The following is a 24,658-nucleotide window of genomic DNA, read 5'->3' on the forward strand; positions in this document are numbered from 1 at the left end:
GTTTAGCATTACATTAAGTTTTGCATATTTGGCATCCTTTACGATCCACAAGTGTATCATCAGTATATCAATTCAATGATGTACCATCATCCTGCCTTGCCAATGCCTAATAATATATATTTTGTTTTTTTACTTGCAATGTTGTGTAAAATAAGTGTTCATTTGTTTTAGCAAATCTGAATAAATCTTATTTACTGTCAGTGAATGTATGCTTTTTATGTATACAACACTGCATAAATATTTTTCATTGAGAAAATGAACATTTTGAACATACTGTTGAAGTCAGAAGTTTACATACACCTCAGCCAAATACATTTAAACTCAGTTTTTCACAATTCCTGACATTTACTCTTAGAAAACATTCCCTGTCTTAGGTCAGTTAGGATCACTACTTTATTATAAGAATGTGAAATGTCAGAATAATAGTAGAGAATGATTTATTTCAGCTTTTATTTCTTTCATCACATTCCCAGTGGGTCAGAAGTTTACATACACTGTGTTAGTATTTGGTAGCATTTCCCTTAAATTGTTAACACTGAAGTCAGGGCTTTGTGATGGTCACTCCAATACCTTGACTTTGTTGTCCTTAAACCATTTTGTCACAGCTCTGGAGGTATGCTTGGGGTCATTGTCCATTTGCCCATTTGTGACCGAGCTTTAACTTCTGGGCTGATGTCTTGAGATGTTGCTTCAATATATCCACATAATTTTCCTTCCTCATGATGCCATCTATTTTGTGAAGTGCACCAGTCCCTCCTGCAGCAAAGCACCCCCACAACATGATGCTGCCACCCCCATGCTTCACAGTTGGGATGGTGTTCTTCGGCTTGCAAGCCTCACCCTTCTTCCTCCAAACATAACGATGGTCATTATGGCCAAAAGGTTCAATTTTTGGTTCATCAGACCAGAGGACATTTCTCCAAAAAGTAAGATCTTTGTCCCCATATGCACTTGCAAACTGTATTCTGGCTTTTTTATGACAGTTTTGGAGCAGTGGCTTCTTCCTTGCTGAGCAGCCTTTCAGGTTATGTCGATATAGGACTCGTTTTACTGTAGATATAGATACTTGTTTACCTGATTCCTCCAGCATCTTCACAAGGTCCTTTGCTGTTGTTCTGGGATTGATTTGCACTTTTTGCACCAAACTACGTTCATCTCTAGGGGACAGAATGCGTCTCCTTCCTGAGCGGTATGATGGCTGCGTGGTCCCATGGTGTTTATACTTGTGTACTATTGTTTGTACAGATGAACGTGGTACCTTCAAGTGTTTGGAAATTGCTCCCAAGGATGAACCAGACTTGTGGAGGTCAACAATTTCTTTTCTGAGATCTTGGCTGATTTTTTTTTATTTTCCCATGATGTCAAGCAAAGAGGCACTGAGTTTGAAGATAGGCCTTAAAATACATCCACAGGTACACCTCCAATTCAGTACACCTCCTATCAGAAGCTAACTGGCTAATTGTCTTAAGTCTTGACATCATTTTCTGGAATTTTCCAAGCTGCTTAAAGGCACAGTTAACTTAGTGTATGTAAATTTCTGACCCACTGGAACTGTGATATACTCAATTAAAAGTGAAACAATTGTTGGAAAAATTACTCATGTCATGCACAAAGTAGATGTCCTAAACGACTTGCCAAAACTATAGTCTGCTAATATTAAATCTGTGGAGTGGTTAAAAAAACCTAAGTGTTTGTAAACTTCTGACTTCAACTGTACTTCTGCACCACTATTTAATACATTAAAAATAATACATTTAAAAATTATAGGGTTGTGAAATACACATCATATTTATATTTGCATACTTCTATGTGATGGTTTGTGATAATCAGATATAAAAAATGGCACTTATTGATGGCACTTGTATTTAGCAGAAAAGAAACAGTGAATGTAAATATTAAAACTTATTTTTATTGGCACTTTGACCTGCCTTTTTGGAAACAGGTATGTAAAGCAGTGTTTCATTTGCTCATCTTGCTTACAGCAACAGTATTGCTACAAAAAAAACAAAAAACATTAATATTGCAAATCATAAATCAGAATGCTTGATGTTTAGCATTTACATGAAGGATGCTAAGAATACACAATACATACAATATGAATACTTTCCACTGTTTGCAGCAGATGCACAAAAACTGAACTAGTTTTAAGCTGTGCAGAGTTAAAATAAACCAACTTCAGATCAGAGTTTAAACAAAATAAAAACATGCGAAGAGTCATTTTCACATATTTAAAAGTTTATCACAGTCCTGCCCATGATCTGAATATCATCGAAGGGGAACAGAGCCAAAATCTGCAAAACAAAAGAGAAAATGTTAACACATCATCTCATTTAATGTGAATTTTACATTGCAAAATGTCAACATGAAATGACATGATTTTGATTCATAAGTCTGAATGCCACTAAACCAAAACCAAATTGTTCTTGATGGTTTAATATCAATCTTACATCATCATTGCCGTCAGCCAGATCCAGGGCTGTTTCATCCTCCATGTTTCGGATCATCTTGTCAGCTCCGGCCTGGCACAGACGGTTGACAACGGCTGCGTCCTGCCTGCCCACTGCCAAATGCAGCGCCGTGCAGCCGTTGAACATGGCAGCGTCGACATTCACCCCGTTGTTGAGCAGCAGATTCACCGTGGACACATCATGCAGCTCGACAGCCATGTGTAACGCCGTCTTCCCACTCGTACCCTCCTGAGTGACACAAGATAAGTCGAGAATGAGGAAAGACACCAAAATATGTGCAGTCACAAGACTGTAGAATTTCAGCAAGCACAACAGATCAGCTTTGGGTGAAAACAGCTCACCTGTATGTTCAGGTTAACACCGTTCTTCATCAGGAGCCGCATCAAACGATGGTGTTTGTGCATTGTGGCCACATGGAGACACGTGAGACCTACAAAATGAAGACTCGACATCAGATTTACATGTATAGTTCAGACTTAAGTGAAACTCTGTCATTATTTATTCACCCTCATGCTGTTTGAAACCTGTATATTGTTATTTGTTATGTGGAACACAAAGGAGAAGTTTTGAAGAATCTTTATGGAGCTCTTTTCCATACAAACACAGTTCATAGTGACCACAACCGGGAAGCTACAAAAAGTGAAACCTGCAGCGCTTCGACATACAATTTTATTAATAAACACTAAGGCTGGGGGCCTGGGTAGCTCAGTGGTAAAATATGCTAGCTACCACCCCTGGAGTTCGCTAGTTCGCTAGTTCGAATCCCAGGGCGTGCTGAGTGACTCCAGCCAGGTCTTGTAAGCAACCAAAATTGGCCCAGTTGCTAGGGAGGGTAGAGTCACATGGGGTAATCTCCTCGTGGTCGCTATAATGTGGTTTGTTCTCGGTGGGGCGCATGGTGAATTGAGTGTAGTTGCCGCGGTGGATGGCGTGAAGCCTCCACACGCGCTATGTCTCCGTGGCAACGCTCAACAAGCCACGTGATAAGATGCGTGGGTTGACTGTCTCAGACGCGGAGGCAACTGAGATTCGTCCTCCACCACTCGGACTGAGGCGAATCACTACGCAACCACGAGGACTTAGAGCGCATTGGGAATTGGGCATTCCAAATTGGGAGAAAAAGGGGAAAAATCCAAAAAAAAATAAAAATAAAAAATAAACACTAAGGCTGTCGTTAAAAACGTTTAGGCAAAAAATAATGCAGAATAATAGAAATAAAACATTTATATTATTATTTTATATTTATATTATTATATTATAATAGTCAGAATACTTATATATTTATTCAAATGAATATAATATACATAATAAAAATAACTACCTTTATTCGGGGACCTTTCTCAGCAAATATGGATGTATGCAAATTATTCGATTAATTCACTGGAATGTCGTGCAATTAATTTGAATAAAAAATTTTATCGATTGACAGCCCTCATCACAATATTGAAGCAAATAAGATTTCAGAGATAAATGTTATAAATAAAGTAAAATGTTGCACAATTATTAGTAAATAACAACTTAAATTTCTGTCTGTTCCTCACACAAAATTGTTTGTGTTTAGATGACTTGAGATAAAGCGCATAAGTTGCATGAACTACTTTTATGGCGGCTTTTTGGAGCCGGACAATAAAATTCACCTTTACCATTTTCATGAACCTTGTGCGACTCCATGTCCACATGCATGGATGTTGTATTTTGGCTTCGCTATATGCAACGCATAATTTAAATTCATTTAAACCAACTCATCTCAGTTCAGGAGACTCTGTGCTGTCAGTAAAGGGTTAAACTTTCGACGCATGTGACCAAACAACATGGCACCGACCACAGCAGAGTTTGTCTCTGGGAGAAACGCCAACAAAACTATATCCGGTAAGAAACCTAATTAAGTGTTTACATTGAAACCTGTTTAAATCAAAAGATTAGAATGTCGTAAAAGATTAGTGTCTCTAGTTTCATCCGATATGCCATTTTTAAAATTAGAGTGATTTATCACGAAACGCCATGCTAATAAACACAATATACACTAATGTGTACTTTAGCGCATTTGTTCCTTAGAAATACTATATTCACTTTATATCACATTGAGAATAAATGTATTCATCCAAAAGCTGATAAATGTTGCTTTCAGAAGCTTTATATGGAGTTAGGATGAAAATAAGGTGCATTTCAAACTGTTCTGAGACCAGTGCAGACAGACAGCACACTGGAGGTTAAGTCATTCACTAAATAGGGAGCAAGGGAGCATCCTATAGCTCTCTATGCATCTAAGTGCATTCACTCCTAAATTCCGACCAAAAGTTCAGTTTCAGGCTGCAGATGATGTTTGGATCACTCAACATGTTTGACAGACATGTGACAATGATAATCAGTACATAGATTCAGAATTTATAATGTATCATTTTATTTTAACATGGTTGGCAGTGATTGGATGATGCTGGACATTACTTTGAATCTGCATTAATTATGCTAATGTCTGATGTAATGTCTGTAACGTCTCAAAAACATGAATAATCAACACTCCTGGAAACGTAATAAACAATTTGATCAAATACAAAATCTGACTTTCTATAGCTTAGTGTTATTATTTTTAATTTTTATTATTTTTCCCCTTTTTCTCCCAATTTGGAATGCCCAAGTCCCTATGCGTGGTGGCGTAGTGATTCGCCTCAGTCTGTGTGGCGGAGGACAAATCCCAGCTGCCTCTGCGTCTGAGACCGCCAACCCGTGCATCTTATCACATGGCTTGTTGAGCGCGTTACCATAGAGACATAGTGCGTATGGAGGCTTCACGCCATCCACCGTGGCAACCACGCACCCCACTGAGAAAAAACCACATTATAGCGACCACGAGGAGGTTACCCCATGTGACTCTACCCTCCTTAGCAACCAGGCCAATTTGGTTGCTTAGAAGACCTGGCTGGAGTCACTTAGCACACCCTGGGATTCGAACTAGCGAGCTAGCGAGCTAGCGTCTTTTACCACTGAGCTACCCAGGCCCCTCTATAGCTTGGTATTATTTAAAATTTAGTCTTAACTTTGTCCAGCTGTCCACATATGTTGCCATCAATATTTAGGAAAACGATTTGCTCTAGATAATCTTTTTTGCATGCCAAAGTGCTACTAGTTACAAATCCAAAAGGTAAAAGGAAAAGTCACACTGGAGTCACGTGGGGGTCTCAGGAGGTTAAACATAAAAATGCTGCATGACACAATATATTCTGCAAAACACAATCTTTTGGGTTTGGAACAACATGAGGGTGAATAAATGATGACAGAATTTTTATTTTGATTGAACTAACCCTTTAATATGCATGTGTTTATTCGATTTTGGGCACTTTCATGTCCCTGGGGTTGCTTTTTATTAAAACAAACAGATTGCAACTTTTTTTCTTTTTGCTAAATGAAGGTCATATTAAAACTGTATTGGAAACTTAAATTTTTTGTATAGATTTTACTGTTTTAGACTAGTCCCATTCCCAGACTTTCAATATTAAATGATGAAAATTTTTACATGTTTAAAACTATTATCATCTAAACAAAGAGTTAAATAAATATAAATCGTTTCAATAATTATTGTGTGAAAATAAATGACGACTGTCCCACAGTTGTGGCATAAATTCTACCACATTAAACAATTTTGCCCCTAATAAAAAATTTTCAAAAGTTAGTGAACTTCGTTAGTGTCATAGATGAAATATGAGACAAATCTAAGAAAAATATCACTTTTTATTGGGTGTCATTTCCAATCAAGATCATTTTGCCAAATTATACAAGAAATTGTGTAAAAACTGTTTTAAAACTGTCTAAAAGCACCCAAAGTTGAAGAAACACATACAGTTGACATACAGATTGTTAGCTAATACATGCATCAACTTATGTTATCTTTAAAATATAAAAAAAAAAAAAATCAATGTTTGTTTCCTATTAAAATATCATCACCATGCCAACACTACTTAAAACTCCAAGGCACCTTTTTCCCTGCCAACTTCCCTCTTTCTGTTCACTAAAAACCCTCTTGATATAATGAGAACCAACCCACACATTCACACCACTAACAGCACAGTAACGTCATTGTGAATCTCATTTTTTAAACATACACAGTATTCCAACATAAAGGCAACACTAAAGTAGATTTGTGCAAAACTACAGTGAAGCTAACATCTCCTTTTGAGTTGTTTTGGAACGACATGAGGGTGAATAAATGATGAAGGATTTTCAATTTTGGGTGTATTTTACCTCTCCAGTTCTGGGCCTCCAGCATGTGGGCGAGTTTGTTGGGCGAGGCGTCATGGATCATCTCACTGGCACAATCCCAAAAGCCATGTTCACAGGCCACATGAAGAGGGGTGTTTCCATCTTGGTCCTGTAGCTCAAGCGAGACGCCCTTTGCCACCAGGTCTTTCACTACGGTGTGCTGGTTCAGATATGTAGCGAGATGCAACGGCGTCTGTAGATGTCAAAACAGAGTACAGTTTGTACAACCAATGGAAGAAAACCAGCAAATCTGGTTGAAAACATTATTTTTGTAATTCTGTAATTGCACAGTTCACCTTTAACCAAAAAATGTTAACCAAAATATGGTTTCGTTTATGGTGCGAACGGATACGTCTGGTAATCAGTTGCACAGGGACCGTCCCCACGTCTCAAATAACAATTAAAGCATCCAAGCTTAAAACAATGATGTTTAATTTCATAGTTAGCCTGTATGGGTTAACAAGAGCATTACAGTATGGCATTAATTCAATAACCCATTTCACTTAACGACAAAAAGGAAGGACTAAAACAAATGTTAATCCATTCCAAAGAGGAGAGACAATGCAAACATTTACTCACACTGACTGTGTGAAAAGGAAATCGGTGAGTAATGTGGCCAATGGCCTGGCGTTATTTGATTACGTGGTTTTTGGTAAGTCTGCTGCACAGTAGGACTTGTATTACTCACAGCTTGAAGTGCTGGCGGCCAGATTTCTGCTGTGTTTCCTTTCGAGTGCACGCTTGTACTGACTGATGCGCTTTAAGTCCTTCTGACCCAAATCTGACATCCTTATGCTTAACAAAACTCAACTAGCATCAATGTGCTGTTAAAGTCCATAAACGGCATTCAAAACCCATTTTACTTGTGTAATGTGACATTTCAGAGTGAAACAAGGTATTCAAAGAAAATAAAATGTAGGGTTTTTTTAACGATTAAAAAAAACAACAATGTATTTTACAGGGGGCCTGGGTAGCTCAGAGAGTATTGACGCTGACTACCACCCCTGGAGTCACAAGTTTGAATCCAGGGTGTGCTGAGTGACTCCAGCCAGGTCTCCAAGGCAACCAAATTGGCCCGATTGCTAGGGTGGGTAGAGTCACGTTGGATAACCTCCTTGTGGTCGCTATAATGTGGTTCTCGCTCTCGGTGGGGCGCGTGGTGAGTTGTGCATGGATGGTAACGTGCTCAACAAGCCGCATTATAAGATGCGCGGATTGACGGTCTCAGACATGGAGGAAACTGAGATTCGTCCTCTACCACCCGGATTGAGGCGAGTCACGACGCCACCACGAGGACTTAGAGCACATTGGGAATTGGGCATTCCAAAATTGGGGAGAAAAGGGGAGAAAATAATATATATATATATTATTTTTTTTTACAGCTATGCATAACTAGCAAAAATTTATATTTACTAAGGATGTCCCGATACCATTTTTTCCCCAACATAATACTGTATTATTTTATCAAATGAAGTGCTTTTATACAGAACCTCACAGCACAATCCAAAATACAAAATTGGAGATATTTTGTCTGCATATCAGAGCACGACAAATGTGAGATATTGCTTAAACATAATACAATTACTATTGATTTATTATCATTATTATTAATAGTAGTTGTAATGGTAGTATTACAGTGAATATCACATAACTATACAGTAGTGATATATTTCTGTCGTACTTGTTTTCCATTTAAATTGAGCTTTTATTTTGGCCCTTTCCGTTTCTGTGTTTTGACCTCTGGAAACGCAGGTCGCTACGTGACCCAATGTGATTATTAAACCGCAAAAGGTTGCTATTTAATTAAATAAACATGTAGTCTGTATGTGCTGCGCACTACATAGTGTATCAGCGCTCTGCTCGCGGTTATTTGCTACAAAGAGTACACGCAATGCTCATGATGGTGTTTTCCGTGTATGAGTCAAGGAGCTCTAAAACGTACGAGCATCCGGCATCGGCAACACATTCACTTTAAAGTGCTCAGCACATCCTTTATACATTTAACCTATTTATCTCAATAATCACACTAGGACATAACAATATTTTAATTTGTGTGCCGCATGTTTACGGAATGACATTCAACGTCAGATGGTGTCAGAGCACAAGTACAAGAGCGTGGTATCGGATGCGTGGAGCGTCAATGCCAGCACTGGTATCGGGACATTCCTAATATTTACCACAGAAATCTATGGGCCTGGAAATCACATTGTTAAAAATTACCCAATATTTCCTGGTTTTCCATGACCATGGGAACCCTGAAAATCAACAGCTCGGTTGACGTAGCCACATGTTAAAGCTTCCCTCTACCAAAAGGCCAAGATAAACGTCAATAACAAGTTTCATTTTGCTTTTCAAACTACAGAAACTATCATGTGTATGGGTGGTGGCGGGATGGGGTTCTCCAGAAAACCCCTCGATCTGTTGCTACTGAATAGACCCCAAGTTTCAAAATAACAACTGAAACTAAAGCTGTCAAACGAGTGTAATAAAACCAGATTGTGCTTTGATATGCGCTCGGGGAGTTTCCCCTCACAGAGGAAACAAAAATAACCAAAACTCATGCAAGATTTCCCTCAACAATTTTTCTGTGCCATTAGGGCTAGTGGGACTTATTCATGCATTTCCATGTAAATCGTCCATGAGACCCTTCTTATGTATACTGCATGCAACAATTTCATTAAAAAAAAAAAAAAACTATTCTTTCATCATTTACTCACCCTCATGATGTTCCAAACCCATCTGACTAACTTTCGTCTGTGGGACACAAACATATTCTGGACTGACAGCCTCAGTCACCATTTATGTTTATTGTATCTCTTTTCTACACAATAAAAGTTATTTCTACCATGTTGTACAGAACAAAGAAAGCCATACAGGTTTAGAACCACTTGAGAGTGAGGAAATGATAGCAGAATATTTATATTTTTGGGTAAACTAGCCCTTTAAGAATGGTTTATCGAACACATTACACAGAAATTCATTCTGGCTGATTTCTAAAGTGAGATCTAAGCGTGATACCTGATACAAGTTGTTCTGAATATCCAGCAGGTCTCTTGGAAACAGGTCTATCAACTGAAGTGCAAAGTGTTGCTCTTCATGGATTATGGCCAAATGGAGAATCCTGAAACAAAACAGAAACATACAAGAAAGTTTCAGTTTAAATGCCACTTAAACACTGGTTAAAAGTTGAAACGGAAAAAGAAAGGAACTATCCAGGAAACATTTCACAATGTGAGATGGAATAAGTAGGTTGAATAATACCGAGAAATATATCACACAAAAGTGGAGCTCGCTGAAAGTGGGTCGCTATTTCGCAACACTGGAACTTTTACAGATGCTCATTGTTATCAAATGATAAAAGCTTTCAGATGGAGCTGCTTTGGTTACTAGAATTCTTGTGATGAAAATAAAGAAAATGCAGGTGATTTGAAAACAAAGATGAGATGATAAAATACTACAGCAGCACAACTTATTGCACACTAAGCAAGAAGCTTTAAGCTGCTTTAAAAGTAGTTAGGTGAATCTCATAAACAAGTCACATTTCACCCCTAAATCAAAAGGAAAAATAAAGAAACCACATTTTGCATAAATAAAGCCTATTTTAGGACCATTCTGATTTTTTGTGACCACACAGATTGATTTTACACTGAAATACAGCTAAAATTGGTCTGTGTTTACCGAAATGCGAAACACTGCCTCCAGTGGCCAAAGCAGTAACTGTTGTTGGGAGTATGTGTGAGCTGAAATCTCCACAGAGGGGCGCCAAAAGCGAGTTGTTTTCAGCTGTACAGGATGTAATACAGTGAAGAGGAATGCATATTTTATAAACAGTAGTCCCTAACTCAAACCCCAAACCTAAACCTAACTATCAGAGGAGTAAAATTTAATGTTAGGAGTAAAAAATGCATCCCCTGAATCCCTCTTGTCACTGATTATTATATATTACCGTATCGCATCTGGATGTTTTACTTTTACTATTCCCTTTGTTTTCAACAATGTTTCTCATTGGGGGCCTGGGTAGCTCAGCGAGTACAGGCGCTGACTACCACCCCTGGAGTTGCGAGTTTGAATCCAGAGTGTGCTGAGTGACTCCAGCCAGGTCTCCTAAGCAACCAAATTGGCCCGGTTGCTAGGGAGGGTAAGTCACATGGGGTAACCTCCTTGTGGTCGCTATAATGTGGTTTTTGCTCTCGGTTGGGCACGTGGTGAGTTGTGCGTGGATGCCGCGGAGAATAGCGTGAAGCCTCCACACGCTCTACGTCTCCACGGTAACGTGCTCAACAAGCCGCATTATAAGATGCGCGGATTGACGGTCTCAGACATGGAGGAAACTGAGATTCGTCCTCCACCACCCGGATTGAGGCGAGTCATGACGCCACCATGAGGACTTAGAGCGCATTGGTCATTGGGCATTCCAAATTGGGGAGAAAAAAAAAAAATGTGTTTCTCATTATTGCAACACAGTCATTTTGTAATAAATTATTGTCAAAAAGAAGTTTTATTTTTTAAATTAAAATCAGCGAAAGTGAATGGCGGTATCAAATGTGTTCTACTATGATGAATAAATAACAGTGGCATAGCCAGAAAAAAAGATAAACACAATAAGCACAATAAAGCGACATATAATAAAGCAACCGATATTGCTTTTTAGCTATAATTATTGTTTAGCCCTGTGTTACGTTTTAAACTAAACAATTGAATGACACTTTTATCAATGGGTCTGTTAATGTTTAAAAATAATAGGCTTAAGAATTCATCATAAAATTAAATTGTTTAGACTGATTTATAATTATTTTCCAAAATATGCTCAAGACAAATATAAATGGTGGGACCATTTTCACTATACAGGAAAATTGTGAAAAAACACCAAGTTTTAGGTTTCATTCATTAAACTTAATTGTGGATAATTAATAAATGAGTAGTGCATCATGTTAAACAGATAAATGCACAAATGTAAAAGGTTACATATCTTTTCTAAAAAGTGGGTTTGGTTCATAGTAAAAACAGAAAAATAATACTATTGTTACATGAATTATTAAGCCAATTAACCATCATTTCTGACATGATGTAAACTAAAACAAACAGACAGGAAATAGACTGCTGATTTGCATAATAGATTTGCGTTTCATCACAGGAAAATTTACTGAACCAATATTTGAAATATAAATGAAATCTGTAATCTATACAGGCAGATAAGTCTGATCTTTAAACCAACAAGGGCCACAGAATTAACAACATAAATTCGCATTACACATTAAGGACAAATACGGTAATGATCGTGAGTGGATGCACGGTACATATAGTCGCGTTGACCAAAAGAGACATACAGTATTTTAAGTATTTAGAAATATTTTGGTATTGAAAACATAATTCTTCTTAAGGTGTATGAAACACACATTCACCTTAACAAATATGACAATTTATATGACCATTAATCGTGAAAGCCCTAAAACAGAAAAGTAATCGTCATAATCGCAATTATTTATTTGGCAATTAATCGTCAGCCAAATTTCATATTCGTGACAGTCCTACCTAAACCTAACCATCAGTGGAGTAAAAATGTAATGTTAGGGGTAAAAAATGTAACCTCTGAATCACACTCGACACTTGATTATGCGAACGTGATTATTAAATTCTGTAATCGATTCATCAAAGTTTCAGCATAATATCGATGCATTTTACACCCCTTGATACGATGATTAAGCGTCAAAAAACGTATAACTTGAAAATAACATAAAAAATAAATAAAAATAGGCTTCACTTTCTATACTCAAGATATAATTTCGTATTCCTTTCTTTCGATTTTTGGAGTAAAGTAGGACATTTTCTTGACAGGTTTTCGTGAGAATCGCCAATAAAGATTTTTGCATCGTAACATTATTTTCAATAATTTTAAGTCTTACTTTTAAGTCTTTTTGTAATTCCCTTTATTCCAAATGGTGATTCTCATTACTGTAATACAGTAAAAATGTTTATTATTATTATTATTTAAAGCAGCATTAATTAACAGCAGTTCAACAAATACTAAGATGAAGTAAATATACGATATATTTTAAATAATAGTATATCATCATTATGTACATTTTACATTACAGTAATGAGAATGGGATTTTTTTTTTTTTTTTTTTTTGCATTACGGTCATGAAATTTGGAGGGAAATGTGCGTAACTGTCATGAAAATGACACAATGCAAAACATCTTAAATGCTCTAAACAAATAGGCTTCATTTTCTTTCAGCAAAATATAATTTCCTTGATTCTGGGATGAAATATGATCTGGACTTGTTCTTGACATGACTGATCCAGTTTTTGCATCACAAAACTAAAGAAATACAAATCCACTTGTTTACTTTATTCAGCACTCAGCGGTATCTTACGGTGGCCCAGAGGTGCACAACACAACGTAATTTACAAAGCAAACAAAAGTTCACAACACAAAGAAATTAAGCCGCAACACAGCTTAATTTATTTGTGATGTGGCTTAAAGGGATAGTTCACCCAAAAATGAAAATTCTCTCATTATTCACTTACCCTGATGCCATCCCAGATGTGCATGACTGTCTTTATTCAGCAGAACACAAATGAAGATTTTTAGAAGAAGACAGAGCTCAGTCGGGTGTTTATAATAGAAGTAAACAGGTGCCAGCACTTTGACAGTCCAAAAGTCACATTTAGGCAGCATAAAAGTAATCCACACGACTCCAGTCGATCAATGAACGTCTTCTGAAACAAATCTAGACGTTTAAGTCAATAATTAAAAAAAAATTTTAAATCGCTGATTTTAATTTAAAAAATAAAACTTCTTTTTGACAATAATTTATTACAAAATGACTGTGTTGCAATAATGAGAAACAAATTTTTTTTTTCTCCCAATTTGGAACGCCCAATTCCCAATGTGCTTTTAAGTCCTCGTGGTCGTGTAGTGACTCGCCTCAGTCCGGGTGGCGGAGGACGAATCCCAGTTGCCTCCACGTCTGAGACGTCAATCCGCGCATCTTATCACGTGGCTTGTTGAGCGCGTTGCCATGGAGACATAGCACGTGTGGAGGCTTCACGCCATCCACCGCGGCAACCACGCCCAACTCACCACGCACCCCACTGAGAACGAACCACATTATAGCGACCACAAGGAGGTTACCCCATGTGACTCTACCCTCCCTAGCAACCGGGCCAATTTGGTTGCTTAGGAGACCTGGCTGGAGTCACTCAGCACACAATTAAAACGTTTTTAACTTTAAATCGGCACTTCCATCCAGGGCTCTGATGCAGTTTGAAATGGGCGAACTCTTGTGTGACGTTCATTCTTCTGTTGTAAATAAGCGCCGCTTTTGAATTCTTGCGTGAACTCGCTGACGCCCTTATGTCACGCTTCACGTCAGCTGCTGGCAGGAAGCGCTTTACAAAAGTTCATAATATTTTAATTATCGATTTATTTTTTTACATAAACATCTAGATTCATTTCAGAAGACACTCATTGATCGATTGGAGTCGCGTGGATTACATTAATGCTGCCTAAATGTGACTTTTGGACCGTCAAAGTGCTGGCACCCATGTACTTCTATTATAAACACCCGAAAGAGCTCTATCTTCTTCTAAAAATCTTAATTTGTGTTCTGCTGAAGAAAGACAGTCATACACATCTGGGATGGCATAAGGGTAAATGAATAATGAGAGAATTTTTATTTTTGGGTGAACTATCCCTTTAATTTCATTGTGTTGTGTTCAAACTTTTGTTTGCTTTGTTAATTTCATTGTGTTGTGCACCTCTGGGCCACCGTAGTATCTGAGTCATGAAGAACCAGTAAATGATGAGTATGGAACACAAATTAATGCACACTCATGGGCTTGTTTTTCTGTCTTCTAGTTGCCATTTTTCCTCTCAGGTGACTTATTTCTGACTACTTCCCCCACAAGCGACAGCCTAGGGTTTATAGTTTTACGGTAAGCCAGTAGGAAACAGGTAAGCTAGTGGTTTAATTGTGTAAATAATGCGAGAAAAACAAGTGTCATCAATCTGACATGTGAAAAACAACTATGATTCATTTTGCTTCGCCTTGCGTGAATAGTTCACACAAAAATGAAAATTCAGTCATTATTTATTCACCTTCATGTCATTTAAAACCCATTTGATTTTCTTTTGTGGAACACCAAAAAATTAATTTTGAAAATTTGAGGCTGTCAAATGATTTGCATATGAGAGTTTCATAGCAATACATCTTTACGGTGTTGTGTATTCCCAAAATATACTGATAAACCACTACTGTGTTTGTCATATAAAACTGAAAGCACCTCTAAAATGAAAGTGAACCCCTCAAATGGAACAATATTTGCTATTCCGGACTGCCTGGGGATTTCAAATGGCCTTTGACATTATTCTGATTAAGTAGGTTCTTTACGCTGATGACACTTGCAACAAAAACAGGCCAAAGGCCAACCATAGACGGCCTCTTAGATTAAAGATGAATCAAAATTAGACGTTCTCAAAACAACAATTCAATTTATATCCTGGTGCGTGTCTGCAAAACCAGTGAAGACATGAAAACAGGCTGACATTAACCAGACTGTGTGTGTGTGTGTGCGTGCCCACTTGTGTGGTGAATGTTTGCGTATGTTGTAGCCCATATGTTGCAGTTTGAACCAAGTTTTTGGTGTAAAGGTCAACGCTTGCATAAACATGTTTATGGTACATGTGCTCCAAGGTTAAAAACATATTCATGTGCTTTTTGTCTTTAAAACAAAAGCTTGAACTTGTACACACACAAAAAAAATGCATTTTCTGACCCAACGAGGGGGAATTCCACTGCATGTCTGCATACTTCTGCTTTCTACTTCTTGTGCGCCATAAACGGCAGATCAAGTTTCTAGATGTCTGTTAACTGACTGCAGCGTTAAAGTAAAAAAAAAACCTGCTACTGTACAATTTTAATCATATAAGTTTGTGTCACTCTGGAAACTCAAACAAGACGTAAAATGAATAAAAAGTTGAACAAAATGAAAGAATTATGAAGTGCTTTCCAGTCGCTCGTTCTACAAGTACAAACAAACAAAAAACAGTGTGTGTGTGTGTGTTTACCAAGGTCAATATTAGGGTGTTTAATATACCCCCAATAATATGGTGCCTTGATCCCACCACGGAATAAAAAATTAAAAAAGGTAATTCTGACTTTATAACTTGCAACTGTGATAACTAAAGTTGCAATTGCATGATATAAACTCACAGTTGCAAGACACAGTCGAAACTGTGAGTTTAAATCTCACAATCATAACCATTTCTCATAATTGTTACTTTATATCTCACATGTGCGAATTTTTTCATGCATTTGCGTGTTAATGTGTTACAACTGCAAGTTCTAAAGTGAAATTGCAAGATTTAAAGTTACAGTCTTTATCTCACATATTGTATATAAACTCACAATTGAAAGAAATACACGCAATTGTGACTTTATATCTCGCATGTGTGATTTTATATCATGCATTTGCGTGTTAATGTGTTACAACTGCAAGTTCTAAAGTTGAAATTGTAAGATATAAAGTTGCAGACTTTTTATCTTACAATTGCGATAAAGTTGCAATGGCGTTATGTAAAATCACAATTGCATGATATAGTCACACTTGCAAGAAATACACGCAACTGTGACTTTATATCACGCAATTGTGACTTTATCACGCAACTGTGACTTTATACTACGCAATTGTGACTTTATACTACGCAATTGTGACTTTATGTCACGCAACTGTGACTTTATATCACGCAATTGTGACTTTATATCACGCAATTGTGACTTTATGTTACGCAATTGTGACTTTATATCACGCAATTGTGACTTTATATCACGCAATTGTGACTTTATATCACGCAATTGTGACTTTATGTTACGCAATTGTGACTTTATGTTACGCAATTGTGACTTTATATTACGCAATTGTGACTTTATATCACGCAATTGTGACTTTATATCATGCAACTGTGCCTTTATGTTACGCAATTGTGACTTTAGCACGCAACTGTGACTTTATATCACGCAAGTGCGACTTTATAACATGTAATTGCGAGTTTATATGTTGCAATTGCTAGTTCTTAAGTTGAAACTGCGAGATAAAAAGTCAAAATTGGAAAATTAAAAGTCGCAGACTTTATATCTCAAAACTGCAAATTTATATCATGCTGTGGAGTCTGATTCCCAAAGACTCCATATTCTCTCTCTGTCTCTGTTTATATTCACTCTTTCTTCCATGTCATTCCATGTCGATGATTAACCCTTGTGTGACCTTCGGGACATTTTTGTCTTTTTCATTTATGTTTTTTCGGTAATTTTGGTTGTGTTAATGCCAACGTCATAAATTTGGTCAAAGGTGTGTATTTTTGGGGGAATGTTGATATTTCAACCTCAGTTCCTATAATACATCTATAATACACTGTGTACACAAAATAGTTACACTCAGGACCTTCAGGACAAAAATGTCCCCATTGAAACCCATTAAAACTGTAATATTTGATCCCAGTGCCATTAAAGCATCAAATCATGAATTCTTTGATATTATGCTTTCATTCCGGAGCCCTGGCTTCAAAATTTACATTTGTAATATGTTCCACCAGATGGCGCCATTTTTCTCATGTTTAGCCTATGGAGCAAATACAAGCTTTTCCCCTATTTTCTGTTTGCTGTATTATAGAGCACTGCAGCCCAACTGAATAAATGATGCAGCTAAAATTGTGTGTGTGTGTGTGTGTTGGTATGGATGTCAGAGTGTTTTGTATGCGTGTATTGAGAAATGTGTGTGTGTGTGTGTGTGTGTGTAAAAAACAACAGATGCATTATATAAACAAACTGGCATTTAAAGGGTTAAAATCCTGAAAATGAATGAATATTTGGTAGTTATGATCAGGACTGATGTTGGTTAAAAAAATGAACTAATTGAAAGTGGAAAATAATATTAATATCTAATATTATAATGTCAGGTTTTTTTTTTTTGATGCAGACATTTTTGTCCTCTAAGGACCTCTGAGTAACTTTTATGAATTGACGCACAAGGGTTAAACTTATCTAAGCATTCTGTCATATTTTTCTAACCCTCATGTTGTTCCAAACCTGTATTTCTTTCTTCCATGCAACACAAAGGAAATGTTTGGCAGAATGAACAGAGCTGACCACCTCGGTCCCCATTCCCTTTCATTATATAGGAAAGAGCAGCGTGGACATTCTTATAAATTTCTCCTCCTGTTCCACAAAACAAACAAAGTCATTTGGAACAACATGAGGACAGACTTTTCATTTAGCCTGAATTAGCCCTTTATCGATTAAATAAATGCATTCATTAAACTTATAAAACCTTAAAAGTTGTCAACCTGAAATTAAAACACATTTGAACTTCATTCAAGTGATGAACTAATAAATGAAGTGGCTTTAAACGTACGTGTCTCCATCTTCTGTAACAGTGGTTAAGAGATTCACTTCCTCCTCAGTGTATTCACAGTCCGTCGCATTTTCACATTCAGAAATGCTGCATTGCTCGATAAAATCTCCCAAACTGTCCACTGTTAACGACGAAGACGCGTATGCAGAGTCCAGTCGCTCTTCTGTGCCACAACTCAATTTATCTTTCTCCTCCGAACTCTCCAAACTCCCATACGGATCTCTGGAAATCGATTTGTACGAGTCGATTCCCGAGTCAATCCGACTTTCGTCCGATTCAAATTTGCGCTCTTTCTCTCCGCCGCTCCGCGACATTCTAAAGCTTTGAAATGTGCCGCCAATGTAATTAAGTAAAAATGGGAAAAAGTAAAATCATAGTTACATTATGACACCAAAGAGATTCGCGTTTGAGTCTCATTCCACCAACAATGACTCGCTTTCCGCCTCAAAACTCCAAATAGAATGGAAAACGCTTCCCAGTGGCTCTTTAAAAGTGTGTGTGTAGTTCCAGCCTCAGATAAAACTGTACACCAGTCAAACCCAGTTAGTAAATGGATCTGCTGTGAGTATGCTCGGTGTTCAGCAGTTCATTGGTAAGCGGTAAAGAGGGCGGAGTCACAGAGACTGGGATTTCCCCCCATAGGGCGTGGCTAACCCACATATCATTACTGATCCAATCCAAACGCTATAAAACCTCAACTAGAGGCCTGGTTCTTTCTTCTGGACTCCCAACTTCCTCGAACAACCAGTGACCTGATCAGACAGGCTCAGTGAAGTTAATGTAAACCCTGCATTGCAACACAAGTTTAATTTGGACATTTATGGATTCCCCAGAATTCACAGGCCTGTTGCAACTAACCACAGCTGTGGTGTCTGAACATGAATTTACCAGAAATATCACATTTTGCTAATTAAAAACACACTGAGCTTGCATTAGAGTGAGAAACTATAGGCAATTGGTGTTTTATATATATATACAAACTCCACTTACGCATTTGGTATTTGGAGCAGAAAACAAAAGTTTGATTCAAAAGACTAGCAAAGTGAATAATGCAGTACCGTCAGTCGCCAGCAGGTGGTGCTGTAGGCTCTCATTGAATGGACTCGTGTTTTAAAGGGACAGTTCACCCCAAAATGAAAATTGTCTCATCATTTACTCACCCTCATGTTATCCTAGATGTGTGTGACTTTCTTTCTTCTGCTTAACACAGATTAAGATTTTTAGAAGAATATTTCAGCTCTGTAGGTCCATAAAATGCAAGTGAATGGTGACCAGAACTTTGAAGCTCCAAAAAAGCACATAAAGGGAGCATAAAAGTAATCCATACGACTCCAGTGATTAATATATGTCTTCTGAAGCTATGCAATCACTTTGGGTGAGAAACAAATCAATATTTAACTCCTTTTTTTACTATAAATTTCAACTTTCACTTTAAGAATGTGGAAGTGGAGCTTTATAGTAAAAAAGGACTTAAATATTGATCTGTTTCTCACCCACACCTATCATATCACTTCTGAAGACATGGATTTAACCACTGGAGTCTTATGGATTACTTTTATGCTGCCTTTATGTGATTTTTGGAACTTCAAAGATCTGGTCACCATCCACTTGCATTTTATGGACCTACAGAGCTGAGATATTCTTCTAAAAATCTTTGTGTTCTGCAGAAGAAAGAAAGCCACATCTGGGATGGCATAAGGGTGAGTATATGATGAGAGAACTATCCCTTTAAGTATAGAATCCATTTAAATTTGAAAGGTGTCAAATAACTCCAAAACATTACTCACCAAGTTAACTTTGTGTCTTTTTGATTACAAACTGTTGGATGAATTAAATGAATGCACTCAATGTACTTTGGTCATTATTCTTTTTTATTAAATAATGCAGTTTTAGGAACAATAAAATGTCCGGGCAGGATTATTTGTATTACTTTTTAACAATAATAATACAATAATCAAGTAATACATAAAAAGTACCTGTAATCTGATTACAAACATTTTAAAATGTTATGCAATTCAATTATTATCTGTTTTATAACAATACAATAATTAGATTTTTTTTGGCAAGAAATATGTGCTCAGCTGTCAAGAAAATAATGTCACAATGCAAAAAAAGTCTTCATATGCTTTAAGCAAGATTTTTTATTTTATTTTTTATTTTTTATATGAACCAGACATTTTTGTAATATTCAGTGACCATGTGGCTCTTTTAAATTGTTTATACATTAATTACGTTTTTTTTTTTTTTTTCGTAGTCAACATAATGGAATACTAATAAATAGGCAACCCTTTGTGAAACTTACCTCTGTTTAGAGTATGTATTCATTTTAGTAATGAAACCACTCCCTGAAATATGATGCCAAAAAGATTAAACCATTATTTTTAAAAGGTCCCATCATAACAGGGTTGAACAGAAAATCAACCCATGTCTTCAGAAGTGATATGATAGGTGTGGGTGAGAAACAGATCAATATTTAAGTCCTTTTTTACTATAAATCTCCACTTCCACATTCTGAAAGTGAAAGTTGATATTTATAGTAAAAAAAAAAAAAAGGAGTTAAATATTGATCTGTTTCTCACCCAAAGTGATTGCATAGCTTCAGAAGATATATTAATCACTGGAGTCGTATGAAATAAATAAATGAAAATAAAAGCATTTTTTTTCAGTAGTTTAATTATTATTTAATTTTAATATATTATTTTACATTATATTCTAAAAAATAAGATATTATTTTTATTAATTTATAAATACATTATAGTGCAATGGTGATGAATGGGAACATGCATATTGGCTGATATAAATGTTTAAAATTTGTAAAACATTTGTATTGCTTGTCCATTTTTTTAACAGAGCTTTGGAGAGGTGCTTTCTCAACCAACGCAGGTACTGTATAATTTACTGTGATGGGAGCCCATATTCATGGTGTGAAGGTCACAGTCAAAGCAGACAACTAGGTAAACATCATCTCTCTCTCTCTCTCTCTCTCTCTCTCTCTCTCTCTCTCTCTCTCTTTGTTGCTGTCTCGCCCCTGGTACCTGGATATCCGTCTGGATTCATTCAGCGTTCATCTGCAGCTTAATTTCCCAATTATTTCCTTCTTTCCAGACCATATGGACACAGACAGTCTGTGCCGTGTGTTGATGTGTTAGAAGAACATCATCTAAAGCAGGACACGGACAGGATGCTGCCTCGCTGAGGATTTGGATTATAATGGAAAGCACATGGCTGTGATTTGGATGTGATGTCCCAGTCTCATCATCACCATCTTCATCATGTCTCCATCAGCTCCTGAGAGCAATGCTGCTATTGTCCACGAGCAGACGGACCCTCCACGGGAAGTGGTGAGTTTCTGTTCGACATTTGTTGTGGCGTTAAAAAACGAGAATTAACCGCGTGCGTGTTTTCCAAGTCGTGCATTCTCACCTGAAAATAATGACGTAACTCAGTGGGAAATCGACGCGGGGAAACCGTTATTGTGTAGTCTGTATATTTCACAAAAAGGCCGGACAGAATGAGCAGTAACAATTTTTGGTGCGTAAATGCATCAAATGAATTAAAACAAACACGTGTTTGCATGTGTGCACGCATAGATACTGTTCATTCTTCTTAGTTATGATAGTATGCATACAATAATTAAACATTACAATTCTGTGCACGTGTTATGCATCTCATATTGTTGCTTAACAGCAGTTTAACTGACTGAGTGATGAATATAAAGCACTAGGCACTAGTAATAGGAGCTACCTACCAGTTCAGGGAATTAAGTTATACATTTACAGTATTTCGTTATTTATTTGACCCTTGTGCGACCTTCGGGACATTTTTGTCTTTTTCATGTTTTTTTTTTTTTTTTTTTTCTCGATCATTTTGGTTGTGTTAATGCCAACGTCATAAATTTGGTCAAAGGTGTGAATTTTTGGGGCAGTGTTGATATTTCAACCTCAGTTCCTATAATACATCTATAATACACTGTGTACACAAAATAGTTACACTCAGGACCTTCTGGACAAAAATGTCCCCATTGAAACCCATTAAAACTGCAATATTTGATCCCAGTGCCATTAAAGCATCAAATCATGAATTCTATGATATTATGCTTTCATTCCGGAGCCCTGTCTTCAAAATTTACATTTTAATATTTTCCACCAGATGGCGCCATTTTTCTCATGTTTAGCCTATGGAGCAAATACAAGCTTTTCCCCTATTTTCTGTTTGCTGTATTATAGAGCACTGCAGGACAACTGAGTAAATGATGCAACTAAAATTGTGTGGGTGTGTTGGTATGGATGTCAGAGTGTGTTTTGTATGTGTGTATTGAGAAATGTGTGTGTGTGTGTTTTGGTATGGGTGTCAGAGTGTGTTTTGTATGTGTGTATTGAGAAATGTGTGTGTGTGTGTTTTGGTATGGGTGTCAGAGTGTGTTTTGTATGTGTGTATTGAGAAATTTGTGTGTGTTTGTAAAAAACAACAGTGGCATTATATAAACAAACTGGCATTTAAAGGGTTAAAATCCTGAAACTCAGTGAAAGTGGAAAATAATATTAATATATTATATTTTTATGTCAGTTTTTTGACATTGACATTTTTGTGTTTTGTGTGCTGAGTGTGTTTTTTTTTTTATTTTTTTTTTTTTTTATCAAAATCCATGTTGTTGCTAATCATTGACATATCCCAGACTGTGATAATCCCCCCCCCCCCCCCCCCCAAAAAAATCCCCCTTAGCATTTAGTATATGGTAAATAATTCATTTTTGTGTTTTTTTGTTTTGTTTTTTTTCATAAAAAAACAACAGTGGCATTATATAAACAAACTGGCATTTAAAGGGTTAAAATCCTGAAAATGAATGAATATTTGGTAGTTTTGATCAGGACTGATGTTGGTTAAAAAATTATCTCATTGAAAGTGGAATATAATATTAATATATAATATTATTATGGCAGTATTTTGATGCGAACATTTTTGTCCTCTAAGGACCTCTCAGTAACTTTTTTAAATTGATGCACAAGGGTTAAATAATGATATTTAATTATTTACATGATCATATGTGAAAAGTCTATTTCCTGAACACATTGATTTTATCCAAGTTAACTTCATTACTAAAGTTTATGATATACGAGTTTGCCTAAAGGAATATTCCGGGTTCAGTACAAGTTAAGCTCAATCAACAACATCTGTGGCATAATGTTGATTACCACAAAAATTTATTTAGACTCGTCACTTCCTTTCTTTAAAAAAAAAAAAGCACAAATCTGTGTTCCAGTGAGACACTTACAATGGAAGTCAATGGGGTCAATCTGTAAACATTAAAATACTCACTGTTTCAAAATTATAGACACAAGACATAAACAATATGTGTTAACATGATTTTACTGTGATAAAACCACTTACTAACCGCATCTGTGTAAAGCTATATCCAATTTTACAACTTCGATGCCATGATGATGTAGTCAACAACTCTAAAACCCTAAAATGACTGTAAAAACGACAATTTAAACAACTTTACAGCTCAAATAATAAGCAAGTTTAACAGAATTCATGTAATGCTTTTATATAACAATAATCTTCACATTTCTGCCTTTAAACCCTCCAAAAACTGGCCCCATTGACTTCTATTGTAAGTGTCTCTCTGTAACCTTTTTTTTTTTTAAATAAAATGAGGGACAAGTCAAAATAATTTTTTATGGTAATCAACATTATGCCACAAATGCTGTCGACTTAGCCTAACTTGTATTGAACACGGAATATTACTTTATTCCTTATTCTATACCTTAGTTCCAATATCAGTAATGCACAGAAGAGAGAGAGAGAGGGAGAGAGAGAGAAAAGAAAAAAAAACTCCGGTTCCCGACCACGCCTCCATTCGGTCCTCCGCGACGCCGGGCGATGGCACTGGACCTCGCCTCCCGGCGGACGGTGGCGAGCTCCCCCGACCCTGTTTGACGGTAGCGGCTCTTCCACCCTCTAGTGACCGGCAGCGGCTTCTCCACTTGCTGGCGGACGGCAGCGAGCTCCCCCGCCCCCAGGTAGATGGCAGCGGCTCCATTGTCTCCTGGCGGACGGCAGCGGGCTTCTCCGCCTTCAGGCGAACCGCTCCAGTACCACCGTATCATACCTCCTTGGCATCGTGATCCTCTGTCAGCGGTGAGGGCTCTCTGATGGCGCGTCTTCCTCCATTCCCTGGTTTCGGGAAAGGAGGCGGAGGGAACCGGATCAATACTCAACAAGACTTTAATTATAACATAACATCAAACTGGAACATAATAACAGACATCAACCACGAACACACACACAGCTCCGTGTGTGTGTCTCTCTCTCGCTCTCTCATCCCCGGCTCGTCCTCTTATCTCTCTCCTGCTGATTGGGCTACTCAGTGCCAGGCGTGCACCCTCACAGCCCGGCCTTGCCCTCCTCCTCCTCGTCACACACTTATTGCAAATAATTATTTGGCAGAACCTGTGGTAGGGGGGCCCCTGGTGGCCGCGGGGGCCTTATGCAGCCGCATATGTCACTTAATAGGCAGGC

At 37.3% G+C, this 24,658-nt stretch overlaps 2 protein-coding genes across 2 annotated transcripts in view; one reads left to right on the forward strand and one right to left on the reverse strand.

Moving 5' to 3' along the window:
* Window positions 1–1,889: 1,889 nt before the first annotated feature.
* nfkbie (nuclear factor of kappa light polypeptide gene enhancer in B-cells inhibitor, epsilon) lies at window positions 1,890–18,739 on the reverse strand. The gene is made up of 6 exons (XM_051644449.1): window positions 18,137–18,739; window positions 9,741–9,843; window positions 6,705–6,915; window positions 2,810–2,898; window positions 2,448–2,696; window positions 1,890–2,291 (listed from the first exon to the last, which is right to left on the reverse strand). The coding sequence occupies exons 1-6, from the start codon at window positions 18,448–18,450 to the stop codon at window positions 2,229–2,231; spliced, it is 1,029 nt and encodes a 342-aa protein (XP_051500409.1). The 5' UTR covers window positions 18,451–18,739; the 3' UTR covers window positions 1,890–2,228.
* Window positions 18,740–21,030: 2,291 nt separating this feature from the next.
* Window positions 21,031–24,658, forward strand: part of tmem151ba (transmembrane protein 151Ba) — a 30,642-nt gene continuing 27,014 nt past the window's right edge. The window contains exon 1 of the mRNA XM_051644388.1: window positions 21,031–21,477. Within this exon, the coding sequence (XP_051500348.1) occupies window positions 21,409–21,477 (69 nt within the window). The 5' untranslated portion in view covers window positions 21,031–21,408. The remainder of the gene's footprint in view (window positions 21,478–24,658) is intronic.

This window comes from Myxocyprinus asiaticus, chromosome 19 (genome assembly GCF_019703515.2).
Source record: "Myxocyprinus asiaticus isolate MX2 ecotype Aquarium Trade chromosome 19, UBuf_Myxa_2, whole genome shotgun sequence".
NCBI classification, from domain to species: domain Eukaryota; kingdom Metazoa; phylum Chordata; class Actinopteri; order Cypriniformes; family Catostomidae; genus Myxocyprinus; species Myxocyprinus asiaticus.